The sequence below is a fragment of the Anarhichas minor genome, unplaced genomic scaffold, assembly GCF_050575085.1.
Source record: "Anarhichas minor isolate MPS153535 unplaced genomic scaffold, ASM5057508v1 ptg000050l, whole genome shotgun sequence".
NCBI lineage: Eukaryota > Metazoa > Chordata > Actinopteri > Perciformes > Anarhichadidae > Anarhichas > Anarhichas minor.
In genome coordinates, this window is record NW_027466496.1 from 602195 (window position 1) to 612407 (window position 10213).

General features: G+C 46.9%; 1 protein-coding gene across 1 annotated transcript; it reads right to left on the bottom strand.

Moving 5' to 3' along the window:
- Positions 1-2775: 2775 nt before the first annotated feature.
- Positions 2776-7183, bottom strand: bambia (BMP and activin membrane-bound inhibitor (Xenopus laevis) homolog a). Its single transcript, XM_076112622.1, has 3 exons — positions 6551-7183; positions 4576-4857; positions 2776-3843 (listed from the first exon to the last, which is right to left on the bottom strand). The coding sequence occupies exons 1-3, from the start codon at positions 6624-6626 to the stop codon at positions 3425-3427; spliced, it is 777 nt and encodes a 258-aa protein (XP_075968737.1). The 5' UTR covers positions 6627-7183; the 3' UTR covers positions 2776-3424.
- Positions 7184-10213: the final 3030 nt, after the last annotated feature.

A 10213-nucleotide genomic window follows, 5' to 3' on the forward strand; every position in this document is an offset into this window, starting at 1 on the left:
GGCCTAAAGCTCTCTCTCTCTCTGTGTGTGTGTGTGTGTGTGTGTGTGTGTGTGTGTGTGTGTGTGTGTGTGTGTGCAAATGAGCCACTCTGTTTGCACTTTCTTGCTGGACTTTGCTGAAAACTCTCAAACCTTTTTTTGTTTTTTGTGCTATTTACACAAGGTGACATTAAGCTTTAAGAAGCCCCGTCCGTCCCGTAAACATTCCCAACATTATTATTTTTCTTCTGGGGCAGATTTATATCTAAATGTTAACAACACACATGGGTAAATGTTTAGATGGGGGGTATACGAGGACATCCACTGGAGCCGCAGCTTCATCCAGTGGAAGGAAATGAATTGGCTAAATATTTAGATTGTGTCTTATCCCAGCAGATGTCTGTCACCACAGAGGATGATTTGTCTCGGCAGTAGTGCCGATTCGTCAATTAAAAATCCTTTTTTTGTTGTCTTCTGGAAGTTGTGTTTATTTTCTGGAATGTCTGTATTTGTTTGTGGTCGGGAACCGGTAAACAGCCTTCAAGTGTCGGTGGTATGATTTAGTAACCTGGGCTGCTTCTGTCCCGCGAAGAAGCTTTAGCCGATAGACTGATCCATGCATTGTTTCAGCGCTGCATCATATGTTTATATTTTAAGGGGGAACTGGTGAGGACTTGGAGGGGAAGGGAACCTATGCGGGCCTGTTGCTACCCTGGGAGGTGTGCCACCATTAATGCGCTCAGGTGTTAACAGGTTCCACGTGTGTCTACACTTCGTATATATTGTTCCACCACAGCGGGTACGAGGCCTTTTCCCGGGCCTGTGAGGGTTGCAGGGGTGTGGGGGGGGCGCACAGGCAGCACCTCGCAGATTCAAATCCCTTCGAGTCCCTTTTCACCGTGCTGCAGGAACGTCACCCATGTAAAGGCGGATAAAAAAAGAAAGAAATCAACTCCAAGACCAAAGAAGCTCTGGCAAACCGTGGCGGGGGTCGGCTTGAAGTCGCTTCAAAACAAATTGGGGCCCTTTTGACGGAGGCCGGTGAGACGCCTCGTTAAAATCTGCATGTGAATGCAAACAGCTTGACCGCCTAGTGCTGCGCAAAATGGCCAGATTGCTAATGACCGCGCCGCCGCAACAAAGACCGCTGGGTATCGGCGGGACGGGAGGAGGCCCGGCTATAGCAGCGCACTCCGGTGGTTGTGTGTGGTGGGCCAGGTGGTGTGTGCGTGTAATTGAAGCACAAAAGCAGCCACTCAAAGGAAAAAAACAAGTGTGCCCCCCCGTGTCTTACGCAGAACTGACGCCTCCTCTAACTTTTTTATGCTCGTGCGCGGCGATTTCCACGTCGCCTCCCGACACCCACGGGGTGAGCCGGCAAAAGTAGAATCAGGCTAAAGAAAACAGCAGTCACATTAGGCAGGCCAGGCGGAGGACATTGTTGTTATTACAAGGGTAATAGTCCCGGGGGAGGCCCCGAGCGCGGGCCGAGCCTCGCTAATGCAAGCTGCCGCTAAGTGGTTAGCAGCTAATAGTGTTTTCCTGTCCTCCTAATGGAAAGACACGAGGGTCACCGCTCAGCACAGAGAGACAGAGACGCAGACGCACACACACACTTCACCGACTCAACTTTAGACCACTTACAGGATGTCTTACCCACCGGTAGCTCCGGGTGTGAACTTTTCGCCGTTCCGCTTGTTGCATACACACATTTGGCAAGAATTCAGCCAGAAAGTAACTCGTCCCCCATAATGGTTCCTGTAAATCCTTCAACAGTCCTTGTATAAAGGGTCAATTCACTGAAATGATCACTTGAATTAGTAGCTATTTGCTCTGGATAATCCACTTTCTGCCCAACACGCAGCCCGCTGTGAAGACCGTTTCTGTGGATAATCCAGCATCGTAGAGGTTGCGCTGATGTCTCAAAAACCCAAACTATCTAACTAACTATGTGCATGGCCAGATACCACTTTGAGACGTGTCTAAACCAGCCTTTTAAACACAGAACTGGGTAAAGGATCAGGCTGCTGTTTGTCAACAATCCCAAGAGAAGGACATAACCAACAATACGTCAGTCCATCTGACTTCTCCTTTTCACTTCTGTACCATTTCACCAACCATTGAAGAGAATTTGAGATGCACGTCACAAATAAACAGCCGGGCGCTGTCGTTTTTAAGCAAAGAGAAGAAGATAGTGCATTTCTCTGGGACTATTTTCCACTGCGGATTAACACTGGTGTTTGAGTGTGTATGTGGGATTGAGTCAAAATAAATGTTTGTGCATTGTCATTAATAGTTTTAGGACACCAATGGAGCTCCATGGCACAGAAAAAAAGGCTTTTTTGTTGTTTTTCTGTCTTTTCAGTTGATTCTTTGACAAGATGAATAAAGACCATCAACCATTCCTTTGAAAATAAGAGCCAAGTAATATTTAAAATCCCTCCTCACTGACACAGGAGGGACAGTGTTTCTCACTGACGTCCAGGAAAGCAGACTCTGGGAGGCATTAGTGAGGATAAAATAAATAGCACCACCACTACTTCCAGGATAAATCCAACCAGTGAGGGGGGGGGGGGGGGTGTAACGTGACCTCTGGAGAGGGTTCAAGAACAACTGACAGATGTAGCAGCTCTACTGTAAAACAAGGCCACACTGTCAGGTCTAATACGCACACACACCTTTGTATCCCTGATTTTAACATGTAACACTTTGTGTGCCAAACTGTTATGACAGTAGCAGAGTAATATGTCCCCCCCCCCGTCGTTAAATGTTATGTGAAAAGAATGAATCGTGAAATAAATAAAAAATCATTTTAATGGAAGTTTTTTTTTCTTTCACACTCGCATTCAAGCTTATAGTCTGATCACAGAGAGAGATGTTGGACATTCACCCAGAACAAGACGCACACCGGTCAGTTTCATCAGACAAAAATATATATATATATATATTTCAAATCTTTACAATAAGCTTGAATCATGAAAACGTACACAGGAGGAGTGTGCGCACCAACAGTCAAACACTTTTTTTTGTACCCTGGCGTCAGTGTAAAATTTGTATTTTAAGCAACGACTTGTTTTGTTTTTTTTACAAATGTGCAAATAAGACAGATTTGGAATCCTTCAGCGCTCAGTGTGAAAGTCCAGGATCCTCCGGAGCAGTGACGGAGCTCTCGCTCCACCTCAGTTCTGCCCGTCTCCACTTTTAAATACAGCTCCTCGTTGCTCTGCCTTTCATTTTTTCAAGTAAAGTGCTCCTCTAGCAAAAAAGAATAAAAAATAAACACGGCATGAGATCAGTCTCGTATTTTCTTTCCGCCACTGGTTGAAAAGAACCAGCAACCCAAAAGTCCAATGGAAAAAACAAAAACATGGGAATGTCTTTTAAACAGAAGCAGAAGCCGACAGCGAAGAGGCGGTCCTGACAGTCACGTAGCTCCTGGCGGGAGTCATACAAACTCCAGCTTGCCGTGGCCGCTGTACATCCCCCAGTGCACCAGGGACAGGATCTTGTCGTTGCCCAGGTCGGCCTGCCTCATCTTGTCGCAGGTCAGGCAGCAGTTCTCGTGGCCCGTGACGGGCACCATGCACTCCAGGTCCAGCTTGGCCACGTGGCCTTTCTTGGTGTGGTGGCCGTGGAAGCTGTAGTGGAGCCGCGACAGCATCTGCTGCCGCTGGTCCTGCAGCCGCTTGTTCTCGCTGCGCAGCATCCGCAGCGCCAGCATGATCAGCAGCACCAGGATGAGGCCGCCGGCGATCGGGACGGCGATCACCGCCGCCCGGAACCAGACCTCCTTGGCCGAGGCCAGCTCCTGGACCCGGGTCACCAGGTTCCTGTTGCCGCCGTCGGGCTGGTACCGGCTGTGATCTGCACACAGAGAGGATCTGTTTTAACTGCATGCTCGCGAAACCACCGAGAGAGAAAATAAGACACACAGACGAGAGCGATGATGTGAGAAAGGGCCGCAAATGAGTCACCCGGCCCCGACTGAGAGCCAGGAATTAATTTGAGCTAATAAACCACAGCGCGCTCCGGTCAGGGGTCACGACAGACCGATCCCACAGGACGGCCTCCTCTCTGTCTCTCTGTGCACCTTTTCATTACTTCTGGCCAACATGCAAGGGCTGTCAGGGAATATCCATTCTGAGATGCTGCACATTCCTACTCAGTGGGAAAATGACATGGTGCACACACACTAATAAAAAGAAAAAAAAAAAAGAACGAATACATCTGATCTCTTTCCAAGTGCTTATTAAGGTAAACTGGCTGCTCCCTGGCTTCCCAGGCGGAGAGCTGGAGCCCATTAAAAGTCAAATTGAAGTTCTGTAAAGCTGGGAAGTAGAGGGGAAAAGAAGAAGAAGTAGAAGGAGGGGGCAAGGGTGGCCTGCATGTCCATAAACAGCAGAGTGTTTGAAGAACCCTAAGGCTCAATGTATTGCTTCTGGAACAGGAAAGAGGGAAATATTGAATATTTGCTGAGGAGGAATGGTAAAAATCCCCCCGCAGAGTGCAATCATTTTTAAACAGCTAAAGAGGATTTCAGTTTGAGTGAGAAACACAAACAAACAGCCCGTCAGCGGTGCGTGGCGTCTTCTTTACCTGTCGAGTCCCTGGTGTGCGCCAGGTCGTGCAGGCCTCTGTAGTTGCACATGTCGTCGTGACAACACTCCAGCGCAGAGGCCCCGGCGAGGACGTCGGCGGCCCCAGAGCTGCTCCCGCAGATGTCCGCCGCGTCGGCGACGGGGTCTAAACACCCGTGGGTGAGGGGGGAGTTTACGCTGAGCGGGTCCAGGACCTTGGTGAAGCAGGCGTTCAGCTCAGACTTGCACATGTAGCCGGTGGCCACGCAGTGCGGCGCGTCGCAGTAGCACCGTATTTCTCCTGGAAACACAAGACGAGGCAGAGTTAGGGAAACAAGCTTAGCTTTAAAACAATACTTTATGTCATGAACCTTCAGCTCCAGGTTGGTGTGTTTGTCAGGACTCTTTAGGGTTCATCAATATCACGGTGATTATATTCCTAACTTTTAGTAGTTATGTCAGCTTGTATAAAAGCATATCCTACAACAACAAAACTGCTTTACTGGTGTTTTAGGAGTTTAATCCTATCAAATGCAGCCTGTGGTCTGCTCTGCTTTTATTTTGAAAGCGTCTGCTATGTCCTGCCATAAAAACAGCCGGGTACCTTTAAAGACCCCATGGGAATATTCCACTTTTGCATCAATTCAGCAAGTATGCCTTCATTTAAGAGCTTCTCCAAGCAAAATGGTCCCTTTTTTTTGGACCGTATTATAAAACAGGAACCGTGTAGCTTATAATTAGTGGTTTGTTTTGCCAAAGTCAATTTCTTTCAACCCAAATGGAAACTTGTAAAGCGGAAGGGGAGGAGGGGGGGCCGGGAGTCTCCTCTTCCCCCCCCCCCCCACATTCGCACGCAAAGCTTTACTTGTGGTCATGACTGCCTGGAGGGGGGGGGTGCACACCGAGGTTCCATCTAAAGAGCTCCCAGCAACCTTATCATTACGGCTGCCTGCTCAGTCATTACTTCCCGTGGCTTCTCTGTTTTTCAGAGGAGACGTCTCCAAACATAAGTGTAGGCCCCAACACAACAAAAACATGACTTCAGATGTATTTAGAGAACTTCTATTTATGACCCCTTGCTGTCATCGTGCTGTGTAGACCTTTAATACATACAGTGGGATGTCTATAGTCTGCATTGGGGACAGTGACTATGTTGCATTATAACAAATGGGGGGGGGGGGGGGGGGGGGGGGACACATTGGAAATAGCTCCATAAACAAAGCAATAATTTAAAAAAAAAAAAAAAAAGGTTTTCCATCTGCTACATTTAAAAGCTGAGCTAAAAAAAAACAAGTTTGCAGGAACTAAACCGTTCCTCTCTGTGAAGGCAGGAGCACATTCATCAGATCAGTGCTTTCTCTGTGAATGATTGGAGCAGCAGGGCCCGGGCAGGTCATTTGGAGAATATTTCATTAGAGAGGAGAGGCCCCTTTGTGGGCTGAGAGGAGGGGGGAGAGAGAGAGAGAGAGAGAAACAGGCCGAGCACTGAGAGCCTTTTAGCCTGTGATCACTCTATGAATGAGTTTTAAACGTGAGTTTTCCAGACCAGCCGAAGTGAAACGGTGATAGTGTATTATCCGTACGGCTGCCATTTAATGACATTGGTTCAAAGAATTTGATTAATAAAGCACTGTTCTTCGAAATAAGTCTACTTTTGGTTAATTTAAGTCATTGCACTAAACGGTTTTGATCTAGGGATATAATATTGAACGTGTTGTGTTAATAAAACACACACTAAACTACTACAATTAGTTAAATTGATACAAATGAGGTTCTCTAACTCTCCATAGCAGTTTATTCCTGTTGTCTTTAGTTAATTGGGCTAAATGCTACGCTGGTTAGCTTTTTAAAAACTCTCGTGACAGAGTAAAGTCCGGCCCGGTGAGTGAGGTATAAACACGGTCCCGGTTCATCACGTTAAATGTCGCGGAGCCTGAGTTTTAGGAGTAGCTAACGAACCCAACCCGTCCCGTCCCGCAGAGCGCAGTGTGTACCTTTAGTGAGAAGCACAGCCATGGCGCAGAGCTCCAGTTGTAGCCAAATGGAAATGAAACTGGACTGGCGCTCCATTTACAGCAAAGTACTGCGCAAAAAAAAAAAAAAAAAAACGTCCTCGTATATCCAGTAGCAGCGGCAGAGAGTCCGCTGGGCGACAACAACAAAAAAGAAAAGATTTACATGGAGCTACGGCGAAAAGTGAGTCATTCCCGCACTGAAACGCGACAGCTCACACAATCTCTTCTGGAACAAACGAAAAAGTAGCAAAACCCACTCCGAAGTGTTTCCTCTCCCGCATGGAGACAGAAAAGTTTGTGTTTCTTTTTTAAAAGCGGTCCGACATTACAGGAGGAAAACGAAAAACACAGCGTCTTCTTCTTCAAGCCGAGAGAAGGGGGGGGGGGGGGGTAAGAAAAAAAGAGAAATATACTCCTGGGAAGAGAGTGAAATTAGATACAAAGTTGTCACCGCTGGTCGTCCTCTGCCTCTGTGTGCAGCCGGTCACGGCGAAGCATCACTTTTTGTATTCCTGGACGGAGAAAAGTCGGTGAAAAAGACGGGACAACTCCGAGGTACCACAAGACTGCACGCAGACTCCGGACACACAAGAGTTAGCAGTAGAAATAGTTGTGGTTTGTCAGAGCTCCGCCCCCTCCACGCTGATTGGTCAGACCAGCGAGAGAGAAGTCAGTCAGAATGCGTAATTACATTGTATCCGGTACTTATCGCGTTTTCAAAATAAGACAAGGCAAGTTTATTTCGACAGCGTAGCACCATTAAAAAATATGCACCACCACTACAAAAAATATGAAAGGGAGCAGCAATTGAAGTAGAAAAACATATGATAAAATAACAAATATATTAAAACTGTAAGTATTCAGTATCAATGTTTCATTGAAAAAAATAAAAACTGCAAACTTGTGTTTATGTTCAGCGAGTATCTGTTTGGGAAATGACTGACGAATGACTGGATAATAAGCTGCTGATAGCATTGTTATTATTTTTGACTTTTTGTCCCCTTAACGTTTTTAACATTACTGTTAGTTCATTGTTAATTTTTCCCTCTTGATGCTTTTATTTTTCTAGGCCACCTCATCCACATTCTGGTCTTATTTTTTTCTCTGTTACTCTCTGGCTTGATGACTCGGGGTCAGTCCAATCCCTTCATTCATCGTCCTTCACCTGCATAATACCATGTTCCACATGTTATTATTGGATTCCATTGGTCGGGGCAGCGGCCACTGATACTGCCGCCGGACTGTATCGCTGCATAGTTTGGACATTGAGATTACTAATAGTTCATTGTTTTAATACTGGAACATTTCAGTTGTAGACATTCTAACATGTGCCCTAACATATATGTAATTAACATATGTTTTAAATAGGCTACAACCCTTATTTGTGAGATATGAAACCAGCAGAACATAGAAAATAGTTTCCCAAAATACAGATCATTCTCCAGATTAGAAGGATAAAGACACTTCACGGACGTGTTTCATGGCATTGTAAAATAAAGCTGGAGCCCATGTATGTAGTCATCCCAGGGGTCCATTGAGTTAGGCCTACGTTTCATATCTGAAGCCAGTGTTGTGTAAGTGAAGCAGCAGCTATACCTGCACCGACACCCCGCTGGCAGCCAGCCGGGTTGAGCCGCTTCCCCTCCGGCTACCAGACTGCTGCTGCTGCTGCGGGGAGGAGCGAACAGACGTTCAGAGAAATTAGCAATCCAAAAGGACACATGGCGCCACCGAGACGACACACACGCGCACACACCCAGACACAATTGCCCTTTAACAATCGGCACACACGCGCGCGCGACATGTATCAGCAACCCCCCGGGAAAAAAAATCTGGCTTTAAAAAAACAACTTAGTCACTTAAAATAAGCTATATTTTTGCACGTTTTTAAGAGCCTTTTTTAAATTTGATATTTTTCAGACCGAGGTGTGTCTGTCAGAGCTCCATGCTCGTACAAGTAAAGCATATAGGCCGTAATTGTCCCGGACAGACAACAGGATGCGGATACCGCTTAAGGGAGCACAGAAAACTACTCACTGCAATTACCGTAATTATCTGCAATTCCAAGGAGGCGCCAGCGTGTATCTGCACTGAGGGCTGCGTGGAAAGGGTGGAGGTCAGCAGAAACACTAGTTCCATGCCGGACGGCCTCCTGCGTGCAGTCAATCGGTTTCTGTAATACTGGGTATGATTGTCTGTGACATAAAGCTGGTGTTCGACTATGGCGCCTAATATATGTTAAGATATAGACGACTTTTTAGTACATACGATGTTTGGATTCTTTATTTAGTTCCATTTAAAGTGATCAGAAAGGCCCCCTCCACTAGACTGCCAGCAGCAGCTCCATCTCCTTCAGCCTGCCTGTACCTGGTGGTGGATGGTCAAACATCACCACCCGGTGGTCAAAACTGGTATGAGCGTTTTTTATTTTACAAAATACACAGGCCCTCCAGCTAATTAAGTATTGTCCTTATAAATGAAAGGTTGAGGGACTTGCGAGAGGCATATCAAATAAAAAAAATAATGGCCAAGACATCCTGACTTTTAGTCCCATACTGGATCCTCCGTTACCCATAGTGCATTCTTCTTTTGTCAGACCTACCCTGCCCGGTGAATGCCCACACCTACACTTTTGTAATGCAGGCCTTACATGAAAAAAAACAACAACAACAACGTGCATGACATCACCAGGGCTATTTTTTTAGACTTGCGAGAGCTCCCTCCAGAGACACAGAAGACTTTACCAAACGGGTTTCACGGGCTGAGTGGAGCTCTTTGTGACGAGTAAACCGAACTCGATGGATAAAATCAGCAGAGTGCCCCTTTAAACCACTTTCATTTCTGACTGTAGATAATAAAGAAAGACGAGGATCTCCATCAAATCCTCGACACAAGGTGGGGTACGTGTTTTCTATCTACAAAACTGTGTGTCTTGTCATGCTGAGAGGATGAGCGTCAACAAGCCATCAGCACATGGGGGGGGGGGGGGGGGGGTGTATGTAAGTGGCCTTTTAGGGAGCATTACACCCCACAGGTTGCGTCGGCTTTCACACATTAGGAGACACTTGTAGGTGTGACCCGGGCACAGACTGTAGGGGCTTTGCTTAACAAAAGCGTCCCCACCCCCCTCCTGCCGGGGGCAAAGACGCTTCGATTTGCATGATGAGATGGTGGGAGAGGGGGGGGGGGGGGCGGCAGAGGTCAAGTCTACCTGAGAGAGGGGTCAAACCATGTGTGGATTTTTTTAAATTCAGCCCTTTAAACACCAGCTCCAACCGACCCCTCTTAAAGGAGTCCTAGGCGACCAAAATGACCTTATTTGGCCCACTTTGAAGATCTAAACCTGAAACTCTCTCTTTCTCTCTCTCCATGGTACACCAGGGCAGGCAGGCAGGCAGACAGACAGACAGACAGACTTCCTCCGACACCCTCCCCTCTCTTTGATGTGAGCCATATCAAGGTCTCCGTAGAGCCAGAGACAGGCAGACCGTCTCCTTCCTGACGCCATCCATTTTATTCTCCCTGAAGATAATGGAGCGAAGCATCAGAGCCAGAGAGGGTCCAGCGGTTACGTGGATCCGTACACTGTAGACGTGTCTGATGTCACAGATTTGGGTTTGGGGCCCACACTTTATCTCGAGG